Here is a 21,387-nt window from a genome sequence, read left to right on the forward strand (position 1 = left end):
GTCAAAAATCTTCATTCAAGCAATGGTGAAACAGCCTGCAAATATGTCTTCAATTAACTGAGCTTTGAAGCAGAACAAAAACAGAAAAATGTAAAACCTCTATCCCAAGCACCAATAATGGAGGCTAAGCAATTATACCTACAAGTCCTAAATGACAGGTCTTTTCTGATGGAAAATCCTGAGATTTCTATTACTGTGACTTTACAGAAGGCAGGTTGGTTTAATGAGGAAATTTACTTTTAATAAAAAGACAATCAACAATGTTTTATTTTGGGCACTTACTCAGTATTTCACAGATCCTCAACAAGTTTTGAGGTAGGTTAATATTAGCATTGTATTTTACAAATGAAAACTCAGGCAGAGATTACATCACTTGTCACAAACCATAGCAGGAGTCCTACCATGATCAGTAACATGGTCTGATCTTTGAGATTAATCTCTGATGTGTGTGTGTGAATTTAATGGTGATAGCTTGCAAATAGTCATAAAAACAAAACAAAACCACTAGATATTCTACTTTGGGCTATTTTGTAATTCTTAAATAATCCTACAATGATTATACATACTTTGGAATAACCTACATACTCCTGTTAGAAATCTATTTATATATAACTAATCCTTATAATAACAAATTAACACATTATCGATTTTGTTGTTTTCTGCCTTTTGGGGTGGGTGAAGCACGAAGATAATCAGCAAGTTTTCCTCAGAGAGCTAGGCAGCCTTTAAGTGCAGGTACTATGCTCAAGGCACCATCTATGGTGATTTGTGGTCATAGGAAAGCAGGTATACAAATGGAGCCAAGATCCAGAAAAGATGCCTGGATCCAAAAGAGGGGAAGGCCCTGCACAAGTCAAAGATGAAGAAAAACATACTGTCATCTCAGGCTACATATCCTCAGCATCATGGGAAGAGCTCCTAAAAGACCAGCAAATTTGTCCCAGTTAAGTCTGTTAATTAAAGTTCTTACTAACTAGATAAACCATAAGTATTGTATTTTATTAAAGTGACATCTATAGAAACAAAATATCTAAGTATTTATTATGAATATGTTCCACCTATCATGTAAATTCCTCTAATTGTCACAAGCCTAATTCACCTAGCTCATTATATTACTTAAAATTCAGCTCATCCTGACTAGGTTCCTGGGCCAATCTTCTCAAATATTTGTTTCATTATAAATTTCCTTTTATTTAAACAATTGTCAATTCTTAACAATACAGGATTAAGAGTGGTTAATTAACAACTGAGAAATATTATAAGGAAAATATCATTATTGTGTTAGAATATACAGCATTCAATAGAGCAAATTTCAAGAGTAAAGATATAGACACCTATGTTTCTGAAGAGACTGAACGGCACAGCCCAACACAATTTGAGTCAAAGAAGCAAGAAAAAAAGAAGGGAGGGGCCACAGGAGGCAAAGTATTTTATTCTAGTGTCCCCAAAATTGACTATGGAAGTAAAAAGTTTCTACATTAAAAAAGTTTATATAAATTACATGAATTGTAATTTTCATAAAAGTCAAAATGAAATGTTCTGCATAGGACAAAAGATATGCCTAAGCAACATATCATATTTGCACAAGGCCACTGAATGTCATGGATATGAGGAACAAATGAAAAAGCTTAAGTCTATGGCAGACTGAGCAAAGATTTCAGTTTGGTATTCTATAACCCCAAGACTGTAAACTACTCTTACTATGCAAAAGCTCTAATGACACACAGGGTTTTGTGTAGGAACTCTTGTGCTTCTGGTTGGCACATCATCTACTCTTTAATATGTGAAATTAATACAGACAGTTGTGAGAGGTTGTGCAAAACTACTGTATTTACAAAAATGGCACAAAAGTGAATTCAACAGTCGATGCACATGCACACTTCATTCACATCTTCAACAACAAAAGGTATTCTAACACTACAGAACTGAATAAGAATACTCTTCAACAGCAGCTGTTAAGCACTAGAGTCACATAAGTTACACCAGAATGGGCAAATATTGCCCAAGTAAAATTCTATTGTTAAAGCTGAAACAGATTTAAGGCCATTCAAGTTCAAGCACAGGATACAAATCTTTTGAAGCCCCATCTATTTATGTTTGAAATATGTGACCTTTCTTCTAACTTGTGGTCTTAAACTTCTGTTTTACAAAATTCAAAAGGAAAATACAGAAGAAATCAATACAATAAAGGTTACATTAAATAAGAGTAACATACAAAGCTATAATTAAGATGAATTAAAGAAAGCCAAAACATTAAAATTGTAAAACTTGCTTGTTACTTGTTGGAACCAGTCCTACACTAGGAGTTAGGTAATATATACAATTATTTTCAAGTAGATTACTTTACATTGCTCTAACATGTTCTTTTCATCAGTGCACTGTTAAAACTAATCAAAACTCTACACATGTATATTCCCTTACACACACACTACCACTACCTGCAAAGCCATAACTCTCAAATGACTTAGTGAGTGAAAGGAAATAAAAAGTGGAGAAGTAACATATTAAGGAGAAATAATGGGAATTAGAAGATTCATGCAGTTCAGCTCTTTTAATCAGCCAGCCAGCTTGCTAGCAACAAGAGATGGTTTCCGTTGAGGAAGGTCCTGTGGAGTGGGAATGTGGTCACCAGTGACGTCTGTCTTATCCGGAGCTGCAGTAGGAAGTTGCTTGTTCTTCATTTTTGCTTTAGCCATGTTGTAATCCCCAGAATCAAAATATTTTTGCTACAAGAAAAAAAAAATTCAGACTAGAGTTTAAAAAGCTTTCATATGCAATTACACTGGTTTAAGATATAGATGTGACCCTGTACTGTCAAAATAAAATAAACCTAAAAGTTTTTAAACAAAAACATCAACTACACGAAATAGCTATGACTCTACAGTGAGTTCTATCACAAGTCAACAGCTGAGAAGTCAGGCAAGGACCCTTTCTTCAGGCTTACATATATCATTCTAGTTCCAGTATGGAACCCTCAATATTGACATCAACTTCCATATCAATCTATCTGGGAGCTAATAGCCCTGGACTTAAAGAGTGGGACACAAGCCTTTCACTTACTAATGGAAAAACCAGCATGAATTTCTTGTTTAAATGATTTTGAAAATAAAAACACACAATCCACCAACTTGCATTTGGGATGTCACCCACCTCCAATCAAGCTTACAATTATTAAAACTATTATTTATAGTTGCTGGTACTCTGTCATCTAAGATGAACTGTTCTGTAAGGATTTAAACCATTTATTTGAATTACAGCAGTTCACTAACATAAAAATTAAGGTTAAAATATAAATGCTTAGGGTAATAAAAGAAATGAACTCATTAGAAATTAATTATCACTTAAAATACACAACCCTATCCTATACCACCATTTTTCACCTAAGACACTAAGTACAACAATCGCTCTTATTAGTTGGAGATGGATGCGGTAACAACCACACCATTTATCACTGAAATATAAATTGTGGAGCTAAAGATCAACCTTAATATAGATAACCTAATGAGTTAGTCTATTCCGAGGTAAAAACAGATGAATTTGCCTGGGTTATGACTTTCACCTATCATGTTTAGCCTACCTTTAGTGAGTGCCTGCAATACTACATGAGGCACTGTGTGAATCATGAAGAGAGATATAAAGATGGACAACAGTCAAGTAAATCCACTGTTACAGTTTTAAATACATGAGGTGCTATGGTTACTCAAAGGAGGGGAACCTAACCTTTGCCTATAGCATAGACAAGAATCCAGATACGAGATGAGGGCTTGGACAAAGGATGAAGGGGAGGAAATATAAATATTCTCTTTGAGACTTCAGGGGTAACTCAAGTGGTAAATCAAGGAGCTAGGAACTCACAGCTTAGTTTAAGATTGCTGAATGGCCTGAAAAAAAAGGTCTCACTGGCTGCCTCCCTCCAGTGACTATTCTTTTATAAGCATCTGGCCTTAGGCCAGAGTCTAAAGTTAGAAATTGCTTTTCATGTGTCACTACACATAGAGTAGGAAACTTGGACCAGGCCTTTCTAAGACTTGCTGCAGCTTCATTTCTGCATGTTTTAAAATAAGTGTAGTGAAAAAAAAAACCTCAGAACTTCTGATGTACTATATTATATTAGAGAGCTACTTCTGAAGTTTAGTAGCCTCTAAAAGAGAAAGTAGACTGCCAAATTTCTTAGAGTCAAAAGCACAAAATGAGAACTTTAACACATAGTGCAAATTTTAGGCAGAGTTTCCCCAACGTAATAAAGTCTGTTTCTAATGTTACCTATTTTATAGTAAACAAAGGTTCATCACAAGGGGATCACACTTACCTGTAGATTAGGCTACTTTGCTTGAGGAAAAGGAATTAAATTTATTTAGTGTGGTGAGAGAAAAACTAAACTCAATGCTTAATAATTATAACTGCTCTAGGTAGAGGAATGAACTAGATCAATGTTTCTCATATTGGAAAAGATACAGTTCAAGAAGGCAATATTACTTGTCTTTAACAATTTTTAAATTTTGTATAAGTGAAAATTTTAAAAATTAACATATTCTGTACCATCTAGATGACACTCTTATAAGAGCCTTTTCCCACTTCAATTTAAGGGCCACACTTACATCCATATTTATAATTGCATTGACACTAATGGATCACCAAAGTGACAATACTTAATTTTAAGGTCATGTTTCTTAAAACTGGACCCTCAGTTTTCTTGGGACTTCACAAACTCCACAAATACGAAAAAACATGGGCCAGACTGCTGCTTGATATCCCTCACACGTCATATTGTTAAAAGCCTAAAAATAGGTATCCGAATAAATAACATTAACAAGTACAATAAAACAGAAAGGGACCTAAAATACATGATATCTAACCAACCCTCTCAAATGAACAAGAAACTGTTTAAAGATACTAAGATAACTTGTCAGTTTGCTATTACGACAGAGGAAAACTAAAACCCTGTGATCCAGACATTTTTTTTAAAAAAAACTCTTTTAACATAGTAAGAAATTATATAGTTGAATATAACATTTCATTTCCCTAATATAAAAGTGCTTATTCACTGACATTTTGGTAAAATACAGAATCATTCAAGAGCTCCCATCTCAAATTCTATATAAATTTCTTGATTCAAGTGGCATTTTCTTATTGACAACTATTTACATCTATAACACCAACGCCAAGATACAATGTATATAAATTCTAACTTGAAGATACTTAAAGTCATAAATCGTTGAAGCTAGAAAAATGACGAAGTCAACAGCCCAAATGTTGGAGGAAAGGCTGTTAGCATAAGTTATACTGAAGATTAGCAAAGGAAAAAAAGTTTCTTAAACACTAACAGTCAAATCCCAAATCCAAATAATAATAATCAAAGAAAATTACATAATTCCATACTAAAACCACATCTGATGGAATGATTTCAAAATGAGACTTGGTACAGATACATTTTACACAGAATGCATAACATGTTTCTCAATGCTGCTTTTTTCTATTTATCCTGTATATTATGGTCTTTGCTTTTCAAATGACCACATAATGTTCTACTTTGTTGACTTATCACAATTTATTTACTATATCTCTGCTGTTGAATAATGATGCTGCTTTTTATTATAGTTAAAGCTACAAAGAAATAATTGTTCTAATTCATACTCCATTGATTTCTATCCTGGATGAACATTTTTTTGTGTTTCATAACAATATTTCCTCTGCTAAAATCCTTTATCTAGGGCACCTTAATATTTTCCTTGTGTATTTGAAAAACCATTTTATGTATTACAAATATTAACTAACATTTTTATAATAATTTCCCCACCATATTACTTTTCATGGATCAAGGATTTTATTTTTATGTTTTGGTATAATCCTTCTTTGTCATTCTATTATTTCAAAGCTGTGAATGTCATTCTTTCATGCTGTATAAAAACACCATTCTATATTTTGCCACTTTTAAAAGTAATCTGTTAAACTAAAATTAATGTTAAAATATTCTTTTGGTAGAAAGACAATTAGTGTATGACATCACTTATATGTGGAATCTAAAATCACCAAACTCATAGAAAACAGAGTAGAACAGTGGTTGCCAGGGGCTGAGTGGTGGGGGAAATGGGGAGATGCTGGTGAATGGGTGCAAACTTTCAATTCTAAGATAAGTAAGTTCCAGGGATCTAATAAATGGACAACATGGTGTTAACTGCAGTTAACAATATTGGACTGTATATTTGGAAGTTGCTATGAGAGTCAGGCTTTAACGTTCTCACCATAACAAGAAGAAAATGGTAATTATGTGAGGTAAAAGATGTGTTAGCTAACCTTATTATGGTAAGCATTTAGCAATATGTACATGTATCAAATCATCACACTGTACACCTTAAAGTTATATAATATTTTACATCAGTTATAACTCAATAAAGCTGAAAAAAAATTCCCTTGCAATTTGGTTTATTTGAGAAAATAATCCACATATAACTATAGCCAACATATATACTTATCAATGCACACACATCTGGTGGTAAAGAGCTATATACACAGACACCCATTTCACAATCTCTTTCGGCACAATGAGTTCACAGGACTTAAAACATATGAAGATTTACACATGAGAACTTACCCCTTTCTGCAATCGTTTCCTTAAAAAATCTGAACCTCCAGGCTTTTGTCCCAGATGAGGATACCTTGCTTTTAATTTTGCTTCTTCAGCTTTCTCTGGACTAGTCACTTTGTCTTCCATTTCCTGAAATAATTTTAAATAAATTACTTGTCTATCACAATTCAGTTATTTTAGATAATTCCACCTTTTAAATATCTGGATTCTGGTTTTAGTTGTCAAATACCAAATAATGCAGCAACAGACTAAGAAATCAAGCACAGAGGCTTTTAAAACATCTCTGTCTTGTTTTTCAAATGATCCATGTGACAGCTCTATTATAGCTGTGATGCATGTATAACACCCCACACACTGGATAAAAATATCAAGATAGCTCAGCTCTGAAGTCTTGCTTGCCATTACTTTCCAGTCATGTATAATACATTTATAGTTAGTCACCTTCTAAGGAACTCATCAGCTCTTTGCCCATATTTAGAGAACCATCTTAATACTGTTAAAATAAAAAAGAGCTTTTTGACCTCCTGTTTATTCAAAATCATATTTAATTGAAAGCTCTGAGAATCTTTAATAGAAATTAACAGCAGCTTACTTACCATCATATTTTCCTTGAATAATGCAGAAGACCTTGTTATTTTTAAAGGAGAGAAACATCATCTCTGCCAATCTTTACATCTGTATATTTTATTGCCTAATTTCTACCCATATTTAATGGAAAACAGTTTTCATGCCAAAGATCCCATCTTTAATGTATCAAAAATATGTTTTCTGACCAAGGACTATCAATATCTTAAGCCTATTCACTTTTAACACAGTCTTGATACAGCTTACTTTCTTCCATATATATATATATAATATATATATAAAATATATTTATATTTTTTATATATATATATATATATATATATATATATATATATAGGCTGTGCCACACAGCACGTGGGATCTTAGTTCCCCAACCAGGGATGGAACCTGTGCCCCCTGCAGTGGAAGCGGGGAGTCTTAACCACTGGACTGCGGGAAAGTCCCCAAGAGTAATATTTTATAGGGAAGCAGTGTTTACCACTTCATGGCAAGTAGTGCAGAAGAAAGAATGAATCAAGAAAAATAGAGCTGCCTTGATAGGGGAGGCTGGGCAATGGCAAGGCATACTTTTTAGCTAATGGACTCACTTCTGCACACCAGCTCAGCAAAATTACACACCTCTGCATATCTTGATTCTTCCAGGTTATTTATGAATAGTCAAAAAGCAGAAATGTTATCCATAAATGTCAAGCCTACTGTTCTTACACAGCAGCAAGTAATCATTTATTAATCTAGGAACTCAAGAAACTTCATATAATTTTTGCATATATCTTCCTCAAAAGTATTTTCATACATGTTTTATAATCAACTTTATTCACCCTATAGATTGTCAATATTTTTTTCCATCTTCAAAAGCTTCCTCATGTGTTGTTACCTTTTCTCATTTTTAGTCTTAGAGGATTTTGAGAAAAAAGCTGCTGCTGCTGTCAAATATACCCTTTCTATGGGGCTTCTTTTATGTGTATGCTTCCTTCTGCTTCAAGTGTTCTACTCTCTTCTTATGCTGCAGTTTCATGCGTCTACATATTTTGATTTTCATTCTTTTTACAGTGGCTGCATCATTCACTCGATGTACAAAAAACTCAACTATGTGTGCCCAGCCAGAGACAGAGACTCTAAATAGTATCGGTGATTCTGCCAGTCATTCCATTCAAAAAGGGTAGCTCAAGTGTGAGGTTTATGACGTAACCCTGCATTCCCAGGAGAGTCTCAATCCCAGAGTATGTCTCTTTCAGAGTGTAAGTGTATCAACATGCTGTTTATCATTCCAGTGTTTAAAAACTCAGCCCCTGTAACAGGAGTCAACTACCTCAGCTGGCAATCAACTGAAGAACCAGCTCGGCCATCTGTTCAAACGCTAGACAAAAAAGTGACTACCACTTGACCTACTGAGAATTGACGGGGCAGTCTCTAATGTGATCATGACTTCACTGGGTTTTTCAAGGGTGATTTCAGTTATATGTGATTTTTTGCCTTACTAACTTTAGAACCTAACCCCTATACAAGATATGACTACATTGTATTAATCAGATAAGCTGGAGAAATAATATAAATTTAAGGTTCCCAGTTTAGTATAAGACAGTGCGCTGGGTCACCACAGAGGCTTCACTTCGCTACTACAGCCCCAGGGTATCCATAGTGGTTAATTTATAAGTGGACTTGGGAGGGACCTCCTCTTGGGTTCCACTATACAATTGTTTTTTAAATTGGCTGACATTAAATTTGGACACTGGTTGAAAAGGACTCCAACCCAATTATAGCCTTTCAGTCCCAGCACCTTCAAATTAAAGGATGTTAACAGAGTCCTACATTTCCACTAAAACCATCCAGCTTTCTTAGGCTTGGGAAATGAGAGCACTCTACTTCTTTGATTTGAATTATCAGTTCTCTGTATCTAAGAAAGATTCCTTAAAATTTCTAGTATGGGGTAGCAACTTTCCCTAATTTCCAGCGTTTCTGGAGATTTCTCCATTTTATATACGAGGGGAAAAAAGTTGTGCACAATATGCCATCTTATCTGGCACTCCCCTATTTTCTTAATAAGGAACACATTTATGTATATATTTACATATAATATTGAATTAAATGAAACAGTTTAATTAAATTGAAACAGTTTACTATCGAAAAATATTTTGGGCAAAACAGCACCTACAGCTGAAAATATTATTTAGATTTACAATATATCTGTAATATGTCCTAGAAAAACAAACCAATTCTTGGACTTCCTGGCCAAATACACAGCACAATGGCAAGTCCCTGCTAGGTGTAACTTGGCAGTTGCATTCAGGATTTCAGCTACATTTAACACCAAAAGGGTGGAAAATATGACCTAAGCTACATTTTTTAAATGTAGTCAGTACCATCAAGACACATACAATACTTTTAATGGATCATACAGAAACATTCTTAAACCTTCTGCAAATGTATACAGTTCTAGGGCTTATTGATAAGCAAGTTCAAATGCCTGGATGTTCACCAATGATCTGACGCAGGTACAGTTTGCTTGTGGAGTATTAATAACATGTCAGGTGGTGGACTGTGTCCATGGGCATTCAGCCCACACTCACCCTTCTCTAAACACTCCTCTGAATCACCACAGTTAGAATAAGCCTGAAAGCACATTTCTCAGACTGAATTCCTATAAGGTTCTGCCAATGGTACCTACAACAAATTAAAAGGCATGGGAAAAAGAATCCATTTTATTCCTGGTGATGCCACACAATGTGCAGACAGCAGTAGCTCCTGTGTGTTCCTGCAGAAGGGCATCAAGCTCATGATTAGGGTCTATTGTAGCAGCTACATGAGATAGGGCAGAGGATGCTGGGCTCAGAATAGTGCTCACTCTTGCAGTGTCAAAGGTTTTTTTGTAATCCCTCACCTCTGGAAACATCATCTTCCCCTTTCTGCTACTCTATCCTTTCAAATAATTTGTAACCTAACCCCCTAAATCATATCCCTTTCTGTCTGAAATACCCAAATTGATTTCTATTCTCCAGAGCAGGACATTAACTGACAAAATCAGGTAAAATAAGCAATTTACTGAAATAGTTCCTAGAAAGTATTTGTGTAATTTAAAAGAAAGGAGATAATATGTATAGCAGTATGTATATATGTAAACTGCCAATTAAAATTAAAGGAATAAACTGTTGTATAACTTTTGCTAGAACTACTTGCTAGAACTATTACAAATAAAAAGAGATCACCAGGATGGTCCTGGCAGAATTTGGGGTGACTGGGGTGGACACAGGGCTAAGAGGGAGAAGTGACCTGAGAGTCTACTCCAGATGCCTGACTTTGGAGTTTGAAGAGGTCTTATGTTGTGAGAATTTCATTTCACAGTGATTTAAAATAAAAAGCTGCAATAGAAATTTTTTTTTAAAAAGGCAATTTATCCCTACAGTCACGTTAAAAAATGCAAAGAAGCACACAAAATTTGGTGTGATTGCATGTTTCTGAACATCCTTCAAAGGAATTTCTGAACATTTATTCCAGCTAGAATGAAAATACATCCCTCAAAAGGTCTGAGATAAAGAAGGAAAAAGCAAACAAGAAATTGGTATGTATGTATGTATACTGAACAAGTCACTTTTCTAATTTTTTCCCCAGCTTTATTGAAATATAATTGACACACTTTCCTAATTTTAATGTCTTAATATGTGAGGTTAAAAAAGGACAGAACAAAAATATACAACAGTTTTTTAAAGTTTAAGTGTTCTATGTTTCTGTCTCATTTACAAAAAGATTTATGATATTAATTTTACACTTTGCTTAGTTGAAGAGGCTTGATAAAATTTCAGGGGGAATCAATTTAATAACAAAATAAAGTATGTAACTTCCAAACTAATAGTGGGGGTAAAATGGAAGAAGAAAATCAGTCAATTGAAAAAAACAAGGGGGGGGGAGGGGGGGGGAGGACAAGAAATGGAAAAAAAAAAGACCAAAAAGCTTTATTAGGAATGCAGAAGATCTAATGTTTATGCCTCTAGTAAGAAAGCCTCAAAATAAATAAATCAACAAAATTATAGGGAGCAACTGATAGGTCTATCAGCATAGGAGAGTTCAACAGACCTTCCTCATATTGGTATGTGAAAAAGACAAAGTAGTCAACATACTTGATTTTAATTCTGCATCCAACAATTAGGAAATACATATTCTTCTCAAGGACAAATGGAAAAACTGACTAAATATTAGGCCATAAAGCGAGTCTTAACCATTTCCATCCAGGCCACAATCTATGACTGCAATTCAGAAAGTTAAAAGTCAATTATTTCAAACTGTATATATCCCTGCCATTTGGAAATTAAAGTACATTACTAAATAATTCATGGTTAAAAAAGGAATCATAGGAATAAAAAAAATTACTTGGAACTCACTAATAATAAAAATTCTACACATACCAAATTTGTGGGATACAAGTGTCCCTTAAGGGCTTATATTAAAGAAAACTAAAACTCAATGAGCTATGCATCCAACTTGAGAAGTCAGACAAAGAACGGAACCCAAAGAAAACAGGAGAAAACAAAAAGCAGAAATTAATGAAATAAAAAAGAAAGATACAGTAGAAAGGATCAACAAAGATGGGAAATGACATGCTTAACCAAGAAGAAAGTATTTTTAAAAATTCAAATCTGGTTTTGAATCTTTCCTCTCCAAGAGGCCTTTGTGTTACACTGAAATTTTACTAGTTTTTAGAAATAGATGCTGGAATATGAGTGACTTCATTTAGCTAAGTGGTTTCTATGCTGATAATAGCTTTGGGAGGAGGGGGGAAAAAGCATCATTAGAATTCTGGAACTTTTACTCTAGGCTACAAACTAGGAAAGCAGAAATCCAGGATACTGCAACAGAGATGTATGCTTATGATGTACAAAAAACAAAAACTTAAAAACAATATTTTAAGTGATAGTTATTCTCTTGGCAATAACATATGCCCCAAAATAATCTTCGTTGTATACTCTACAATTAGCACAGGGCCTAATATTTATTAACGTTAGGCACTTGCATTTTTGTGAATCAGTCTATTGAAATACACTAGCTAAGCTTTCTGTAAGTAGGAGAAGGTATAAAAGCATATATATACACATATATAAACATACATATATTCAAATAATTAAGGATTATTTTGTAGTCTGTTATGGAATTGATAGTAAGTTTGAATGATTAATACCACTTTTTGCTCTTCAGCAGGGAAGTTACACAACTACATCAGCAAATAAAAATCTGACCGCTCTAAGTAAATTCTCAATCTGCTCAGCAATATGTTCATTGATGCACTGATTGATGAATAAGATTAATGAAAGCCAACAAATCCTTTGGTATAGTGTCAGGAAGGGACCAATACTGTTATCAACCTCTGTGGAAAAATTCTGTAGTTCTATTAAGTCCTTGCTGCTTGCCCAGTCCCCGGCATTTAATTGGTGTTCAATAAAAGTCTACTGAATGAACAAATACAATGTACTCCAACTGTTTTTTAAAAGTTAAGAAACTTTCTAAACGCGTGATAGTTTCACCAACAGCTTATCTTTGGAATATTTCATGTTTAGTAGACACTATAAGTTCAGGAATAGAAGTTGTTAAGTATTGAAGTCTTGCACAAACAACAGGCAAGCCTAAACACTGTTGCTATCTCAGCAATTTACTATACAACAAATGAAAGAGCCTTTTTTTTTTGAAAGACATTTTAAAACTTTTCTGAGGTTTACTTCTAGATTGTTAAGAATCAATGGTTGCACAACAAACCAGAGGAGCAGGTTGTGGTCCAAACTGAATATATCTTAAGCCTTTTGGTTACCAAAAGTACTGTCAAAACAGTCCCAGAAAAGGCCAATATTAACCACGATTTTTTAAAAACTGGGAAAATGGGACAGCAATTTATATCCACTCTTTACTGATGACATAATGAAGTAATTTAAACAGTAGTTCTCTTCCTCCTCCACCAGTCATAAAAGCACCAAGCATACCTTTTAAACTGACAAAGATATTTAAGTTGAAAGCTCTACTTGAGTTAGCCTTTCCCAAGACACCTTACAAACTTAATTTGATGAATTTTGTAATAAAATCTCTAGAAAACCTGTTTTCTAGAGAACCTGCTATTAAGATCTTCTCTAAGAAAAAGTTAAAAGTCATATATATGAAAAAATACATATAAACATCCTTCTACTTTCATTCAGATTTCTTAAGTGGGTCTAAGCTAAGGTTTTTTATATTACCATGGTCTATCCCTCTCTTTTTTTAACTGCAGTACTAGTATCGTCATTTGTATTGACATAGTGCTTTGGCAATAGTTTCAACTGAAAAGTTTGGAGAAAAATTCATTCAACCAACATTTTCAGAACAATGCCAGGCACTATCCTAGGTGCCATGGGAAAAAAGATAAATAAAGGAGAGTCCTGAGTTTAAGATGCTCACAATGAAAACAGAACTATGTGTTTTAAGGCTCCACATGTCCCTTTTCACCCCCAGGATCAGACTGCATGCCTGTCTCAGCTAAGTATTATTCAAAGTGGATGATGGATCCACGAGGTCTCTGCTAAAATAATGTTTACTTTTCACTTCGGTGATAATCTAAAGAAAAATATAAGCATATCTTAGGGCATCTGAATTGTCATCTTATATTTAAGCAGTCCTATGGTGCTTGGGTGTCTGAGCTTTCATTTACTACTCCATTTGTCCAAATAATGAGAAAACTAGAGAGCTGAATTTAAAATGTAAATGATCTACCTAAGACTACAGTTAAATGACCATACAGCTAACTCTTAAAAAAGGGAGAACTGAGGGATCATATGGTCTAAGGGAGTGTTAACTTGCCAAACTCAAAAGGCTCCTGTACTTTAACAATTGCTACCATAGTCTCAATACACTGGAAATTCAGTTTCAGCAAAACACCATGTGACAGTGAATTAATAATTTAGAATGTTTTTGTCTGTATTTAGTTTGTTTTAGATTTAGAGTGGTGTAAGAGAGATAAGAGTTCATACTTATTCTTACGTTTGTAATATTTAATTAGTATCGCAATAAAAAATAGTGGCCTATAGTTTTCTTCTCTTAACAAGGGTGCACATACTACTCAGGTAGATAAATAGTGACTTAGCTCTTACTCTATGCCAGGCTCATCATCTCTTTACCTTAGTTTTTCAGAAGCAATAGGCTGACGTACCATAAAACTATAAAGGTATTTTAGTTGACTACTTTGGCTTTAATTCAAAGGTCAATTGAGTACAAAAACAATAATCCAATTTTTTTAGGTCATCTAACTATTCTTCCAAATACAAGAAACAAGTGATTTGGCTCACAGGAACACAGAAGTGACTCTGCACATTTTCCTCATGTTTAGGGATGGTATCCATGCTAAGGGCACTTAACATCTACAGCCAAACCTTAATTCAAGAAGAGACATTATATTACTAACCTCACACAGCAGCCCTAAAACCAAAAGACCTGAATTAAAATTTTAATGTAGACACAAAAAGAACACATTGAAGATAGCCTTAAACTTGTTAAGAGACATAAATATTAGGCTCTCCCAAGTGAAAGCATTTACAATGCAGAAATCAACACTCCACGCTTTGGCAACATATTAACAAATCTCATAAAAGAAAATTACATAGCACATTATTGTGCGTCAGAAGTCAAAACTGAGCTTGATTTTAGTGTTTAGGACAAGACAGCACAGACATGGGTTTGCTGTTTTATCTGGGCTCCTAAATCCTAAACAATAATGAACATCACGATAAATATTTTACAATAAATATTTAATATTACTATTATGATTGTAATCCTCAAATTATATATAGCATATATACTTTTCTTTTTGCCCCCAAGTTCGATTTTTAGCAAAGTGTGAAAAATACCCAACATAGTTTACATCGGAATATTCTCGAATAAGGTAGTGACTTGGCCTATTATTTGTTATTGCTTTTTTCTCCAGTTACTTTACAAGTAATATCATAACAGAACCATCCAATTCAGGGAAAGTTAACATGGTAAACAACACATGGAATGGGTTTAAAACACTAATCAAATTTTCAGCCTGATTAGGAGCATGGTTGTAACCTAAAGCAGAAGCCCTTACAAAATCCAAGTATTAGACCAAATCTCATTTATGACAATGCCCTCTGACTCTTTAAATAATTATGGTTATTTAGAAGCAAGCACTAACCTAGACAAATATAAAGCCTTTATATCCATAATCTGAATCACACCGATCCGTGGCCTATTTCCCTACATCAGCAAGGTATTACCAAGTGAGTTCACAAAATGTTCCCATGTTTCCACGAAACACGTGATCAAGTCAGCTGGCAAAAAAAAAATTTAAATTCCAACCTTTCGAGTTTTAGTCAAGCACCACAGGCGAATCCCACTGGCACACATTTCGGAGCACACGCTGCGCCAAAGCGGTAAGTTATCCACCGCATTTAAGCTTCACAACAACTGTATCCAGCAAGGACTATTATTCTTATTCTACAGATGAGAAGACTGAAGCTTGAACAGTTTAGTAACTGAACAAAGTTACACGGCTAACAATGACTGGACCTGAAATTCCAACCCAGGTCTAAGTCACCGCCCCAACACGAGATACCGCCTTTAGAGCTAAGAACACGCAGACAATACAAGCAGTTGGACAGTTAGTTCTTCGAGAGAAAAATAAAGGTTCATGAGCCAAGTGTAGCCCACGGAAAAACTTAGGCTCCACGCATAAGGACCAAGTCACGGGCTCTTGTGTACAGTTGAGTATTAAGGGAAACCCCGACACACCCAGGCGCTAAAGGAACGTTTCAGCCAGGACGCTGAGAACGTCCAACTCGCACCACGCCGGCGCTAACTACCCGAGCTCCTGCGGGCGGCCGGTTCCGGAGTGTGTGGCCTTGCCAGGTGAGGAAGAGCGGCACACCGGCTCTGCACCGGCGCCGGGCTGGCTCCGGCTGCGTCCCTTCGCCCGCGGTGGGACCAGGCCGCCGCCAGGCCCGGCCCCCGGCAGCGACGGCCCCGGGCCTTGCGGGCTCCCCGGCCCGCTCCACGGGCACACTCACCTTCTGCTCCTCCGCGGAGGCTGCCTCGGGGACTTCCGCGGACATACTACTCCCTCTGCGGACAAAACGCCGGGAAGAGAAGCAATTACCGGGTGGCCAAGGCCGCCCGCCCGCCGCACAGCCTCAAGCCCACCCCGCTCCCCGAGCGCCCGCCCGGGCCGTCTCTGCCCGCAAAAATGGCCGCCGCCTTATGACGACACGCAGCCCCGCCGCGCCCGGAGGGCGGCCACCCCTACGGCCCGCCGCCCCATCCCCGCCGCGCCCTCGCCTACCTTAGCCCGCTTCTCCCGCTCTGCGACGCCCAAGCACTTCCTTCTTTCCTTCAAAGGTCGCGGCTCGCGCCTCACCTCACATCCGTCCGCTGAACGCTTCCTGGGAATTGTAGTTTATGAGTGGAGCCGCTTCTCCCCGCCCTTACCTACCTAGTCTGGTTCCTTCGGTTCCAGGAGCGTTCCTATTTTCACTTCCCCAGGCTCGCCTGGTTCCGCTCTCCTCCTGGCTCTCCGCGCTGCGGCCATACATACTTTCTTTTGGGCGCCCCATAGCTCTGTGCTCCACAAGTCTCTCCCCACTCTGCTTCGCCTTCTTAACCCTATTTTTCATATCTTCAATACTACGTCATCGCCTCGGGCTTTTACTGAGACCCTACTAGGTCAGATCCACCTCTTAAATGCTGTCACATCTCTGCATAGTTCGACAATGCACGCTTTATCATTAGACAGTATTTGTTGTGATTACTTTATGTCACCTTTCCTGTTTAGATAAGCCACATCAGGGCAGGGACCTCGTCCATATTTGCTTATGTTTTGTTCCCAGAGCCCAGAAATTCCTAGATAGTTAATAAATATCTGATGAAGGAATTCAGCTTCTACTCATTTGTCAACTCCCAGGGGTCCACTCCCACAAATTTACTCAAACTGCTGGCACCAAACTCCTCCAATGATTTTTTTAAATAAATTTATTTATTTTAGTTTTGGCTGCGTTGGGTCTTCATTGCTGCACACAGGCTTTCTCTAGTTGCAGTGAGCGGGGGCTACTCTTTGCTGCGGTGCACAGGCTTCTCATTGCAGTGGCTTCTCTTGTTGGGGAGCACAGGCTCTAGGCACGTGAGCTTCAGCAGTTGTGGCACACGGGCTCTAGAGTGCAGGCTCCGTAGTTGTGGCACACGGGCTTAGTTGCTCTGTGGCATGTGGGATCTTCCTGGACCAGGGCTCGAACCCATGGTCCCCGCATTGGCAGGTGGATTCTTAACCACTGTGCCACCGGGGAGGTCCCTCAATGACTTTCTTAATTGCCAAATCCGTTGGCTTTACATTGAATCCTTATTCTACTTGACATCTGAATAGATACAGGCAATATGTGGTGGTTCCAATGAAGCATCTCTCAGAAACTTGGAAATAAGATTGCCCTCTAAAAGTTAAACTAGTAAAAAGCAACAGATGATGAATGCAGTTCTGTGGGAATTTGGAAACCATAAAAACTCAACCAGGTTGTCCTACGTAGACTCTCAGGCAGGAAAAATTGCACTGGGATTGCAACTTGAAAAACAAAAAGTACACTCCTTTTGGAGAAAGAAAAGAAGGGGTTTGTCAGGCAAGGGAGCATTTAAAATACAAGGGTTCAAGAGACTGAGCTCTTTCTTTGACAAGTATATGCCTTGGGAGTGACTTAAGCTGGGCCAGCTGAGAAACTTCATAAGATCAACTAAATATTTGTTCTCATTTCATACTCACAAAGTAACCTACTGAAAATTTGCCTTTCTTTTATGCAGACCTACAGGGAGAAGGCAGAATGCACTAGTCAGGCTAACTTAAGCATCTAACAGTTTTATTTTTATTGAGTTGACATTCTGGTATATATCCTACATCAATGTATTTGTGAGCTAAAATCTGATAGATGCACATATATAGAAAATCAGTATATGTAACCTTAGATAGAGAGAATCTGTTCCTGAAAGATACTGACACTCACATGAGGGAAAGTTTGGATTTCTGGGAGGCAGATTTTGGTCAATGGAGAATCCACAAAGGCCAATGTCCCACTGTGGGGACTGTCTGAGAAGCCATCCTTCCCCAAGTAATATTCCTTTTTGCATCATCAACCATGTACCTTAATGTTTAAAATTACACAGCGATCACCAATTCCCTGTTTCTCAAAACTTTCTTCCCTTGATGTTTAGGATACCACTCCCTTATTCTCTCTTACTTCTCTGGTCATTGCTTCGCTGAGTCTTTACCTGCCTCTTAATGGGAGGATTTTAACAATTCTGTCCTAGGATCCCCTTCTCTTCCAGTTTTATACTTTCTGAGAAATCATTTCCATCCTCATAGTTTCAACTGCCATTTATATATTCTAGATCAGTGCTATCCAAGAGAACTTTCTGTGATGATGGAAATATTCTGTATCTGTGCTAGCCAATACAGTAGCCAGTAGCCATATATGAATAATGAGCATCTGAAATGTGACTGGCACAACTAAGTGAATTTTCAATTTTATTTAATTAAATTAAATTAGCTACAAGGATTAGAATCACTGAGAAACCCTAGTGACAGAGATTCGCATTAAGTCTGGGGCAAAGTCAAAGAACTGATGTTTAGCCAAAGCTCCCCCTGGTGATTCTGGTGCATACACGCACAAAAGATTTTTCAGGCTTGGAACTAGGTAGGTATATAAAAGTTTTAAAAAGATCAGGGATCTTTTTGAGGTTTAGGTGCCCTAGCTCAAGGGTTTGTAGGAGTGAGTAAAGGAGATGAGAAGTCACACCCCATCCATTCCTCAAACAGCTGAGTGAGGAAGTCTACCTGCATCATTGCTGATATTGTAGCAAATATCAAGAACTGAATACCTTTTTTTTAATTGAAGTATAGTTGAGTTACAATGTTGTGTTAGTTTCAGGTGTACAGCAAAGTGATGCATATATATATTTATATATGTTCTTATATATATATATATATATATATATATATATAAAAATATGTTCTTTTTCAGATTCTTTTCCATTATAGGTTATTATAAGATATTGAATATAGTTCCCTGTGGTATACAGTAGGTCCTTGTTGTTTATCTACTTTATATATAGTAGCTTGTATCTATTAATCCCAAACTCCTAATTTATCCCTATTCCCTTTCCCCTTTGGTAACAAGTTTGTTTTCTAATTCTGCGAGTCTGTTTCTGTTTTGTAAATAAGTTCATTTGTATCATTTTTTTTTAGATTCCACATATAAGTGATATCATATGATATTTGTCTTTCTAAAAACAGAATACATTTTTAATGAAAGGGAGAGACTGGAAGATCAATGCAGAGAAACCAAGTTAGATAACAGAGTGCCAAAAAACCCTGAGTATAAATGGTGATGTCTGTGAGAAAACTCAGGGAACATTACCTGAATAAGTAAGTCAGAGAACTGTAAAAAAACAAAAAAAAAGTTTTAACAACTTGAGTGTTGGAAGTGGAGGATGCCACTTCTCTAGGGACTTAGTGAGACAAGAGAACGTTATACGAACTGGAAAGGCTGGAATAGGAAATTTTTGAATGAATTAAAAAGAATGATGAACGGTGGGGTCTGGAAGAGATGTTTAAAACTTTAAACATTTAAATCTCATAAAATATTTGCCACAATATGTTTCTAAAACTTCTCACAACTGTATTTGCATGCCTCCTGACAGTATACTAAGTTGAAGGGCCTCTGAGTTGCTTTAGGACATTCCTTCCTAAAGTCTTTTATTTTTTAATCAAAATATTTTCCCCCCAATGATTAATAGGCATTGCCTTATTATATAATCTCATTACACAGCAAATTAACTTTTTGCCAAGGATATTGATGAAAATTATATTTTGATGCCAGGCCACAATTTGTAGTAGAAAAAAGAAAAAAGAAAAAAGGGGTGAAATGCCAGTGTAGTAGAGTGGAAAAAAGAAGATTTAACCTAGATTTGAATCCTGGCTCTTCAACTTACTGACCATGGGACCTTGGGCAAGTACTTCAAGTGTCCTTTTTCTTTCATTGTAGACTATATCCATACTCTCTCTGAATCATGGCTTTAAGTATTAAATAACATATAAATTGTTTACAATGCCTGGCACACAGTAGGCATTCATATGTTCCCCGCCTCTTCCAACAGTGTTCAAGTTTAAGACATATATCTCTCACAGATAATCCATGGTGGACTACAATGAGCTGATTCCAATGTCACAGAGAGACAGGCTTAGGGATTGAGAGTGAATTCCTACCATGATGAAAAGCCTACTTCCCATCTAGACTGATACTGTGTTCCCAGGTCTAGTAGATCATGTGCAGTGTCATATACTAAAATTTTAAGAGCCACCACATCTGTAAAGTGATAGCTAGAAAGGTGGATTGAAGGAGGGACTTTCACATTTACTTTACATAACTATGTACTGTAAAAAAATTTTATAGTAAACATGTATTGCATAAATTAAAAAAATTAAATTTAAAAACAAATCATTGCTTCACTCACGAACTGACTAGGGAGAGTGGGGATCCCAAGGATGAAGTTTTTGAAGGAGAAATTGCTTCCTTTCTCTAACCCTCTGGGAATGAGAGAGAACTGGTGGGGTAAAATGACAGCAGAGGGAACCTTCTGTTGGGTGCCTTGCAGCCAGTCCCCATTGTCACCACTTCTTATTAATATTTTTCATTCTCTTCTGACAAGAAAATCTCCAAGGACTTTCCGGAGGTTACTTGTGTCCTGGGGTTCCTTTTAAAAAGAAGTTATCACTCATTTTGTTAGTCTGCAAAACTGCCAAGTGAGCCTGCAGTAAGTGAGATCTCTATTATCTGTCACAGGTAGCAGTGTTGGTTGTCTTTACCTGCAAGCCAACTCTCAGTGTAGTGACATAATCTGTGGGTACGAAGAGGAGCCACACAGGAAGTGTGGTAAAGTCTCGGCCTATGACAAAAGAAGGGTAGAAAAAGAACCATTATGATAGAGATAGTGCCAGGGCAAGTGAGAGCAGACAGATGCTGGGTCACCATACCTCACTGGGAAAAAGAACACAGACAAAAAAGCCCTTAAGAAGTAGATGGACAAAATGTCAGCACTTGTTTCCCTTGCACAAACTTGCTAGGAAAAGCACAAGATGCATCCAGCTGCTTCACTCATTTTCTGGAAATTTTCTTTAAAATGCCCAGAAACGTGGAAAACCAGGTACTAGAAATAATTCT

General features: G+C 36.7%; 1 protein-coding gene across 2 annotated transcripts; it reads right to left on the bottom strand.

The window, feature by feature from the left end:
* Nucleotides 1-1,802: 1,802 nt before the first annotated feature.
* ARPP19 (cAMP regulated phosphoprotein 19) lies at nucleotides 1,803-16,563 on the bottom strand. Of its 2 annotated transcripts, XM_060150174.1 has the most exons (4): nucleotides 16,473-16,563; nucleotides 16,201-16,255; nucleotides 6,593-6,715; nucleotides 1,803-2,726 (listed from the first exon to the last, which is right to left on the bottom strand). In XM_060150174.1, exons 2-4 carry the CDS (start codon nucleotides 16,243-16,245, stop codon nucleotides 2,556-2,558), a joined length of 339 nt encoding a protein of 112 aa, XP_060006157.1. In that variant the 5' UTR covers nucleotides 16,246-16,255; nucleotides 16,473-16,563; the 3' UTR covers nucleotides 1,803-2,555. The 2 variants fall into 2 exon arrangements, with proteins under 2 accessions (XP_060006157.1, XP_060006147.1); XM_060150164.1 differs by lacking the exon at nucleotides 16,473-16,563 and having other exon boundaries at nucleotides 16,201-16,377.
* Between the last annotated feature and the right edge of the window lie 4,824 nt (nucleotides 16,564-21,387).

Source organism: Lagenorhynchus albirostris, chromosome 1 (assembly GCF_949774975.1).
Source record: "Lagenorhynchus albirostris chromosome 1, mLagAlb1.1, whole genome shotgun sequence".
Classification (NCBI taxonomy): Eukaryota; Metazoa; Chordata; class Mammalia; order Artiodactyla; family Delphinidae; genus Lagenorhynchus; species Lagenorhynchus albirostris.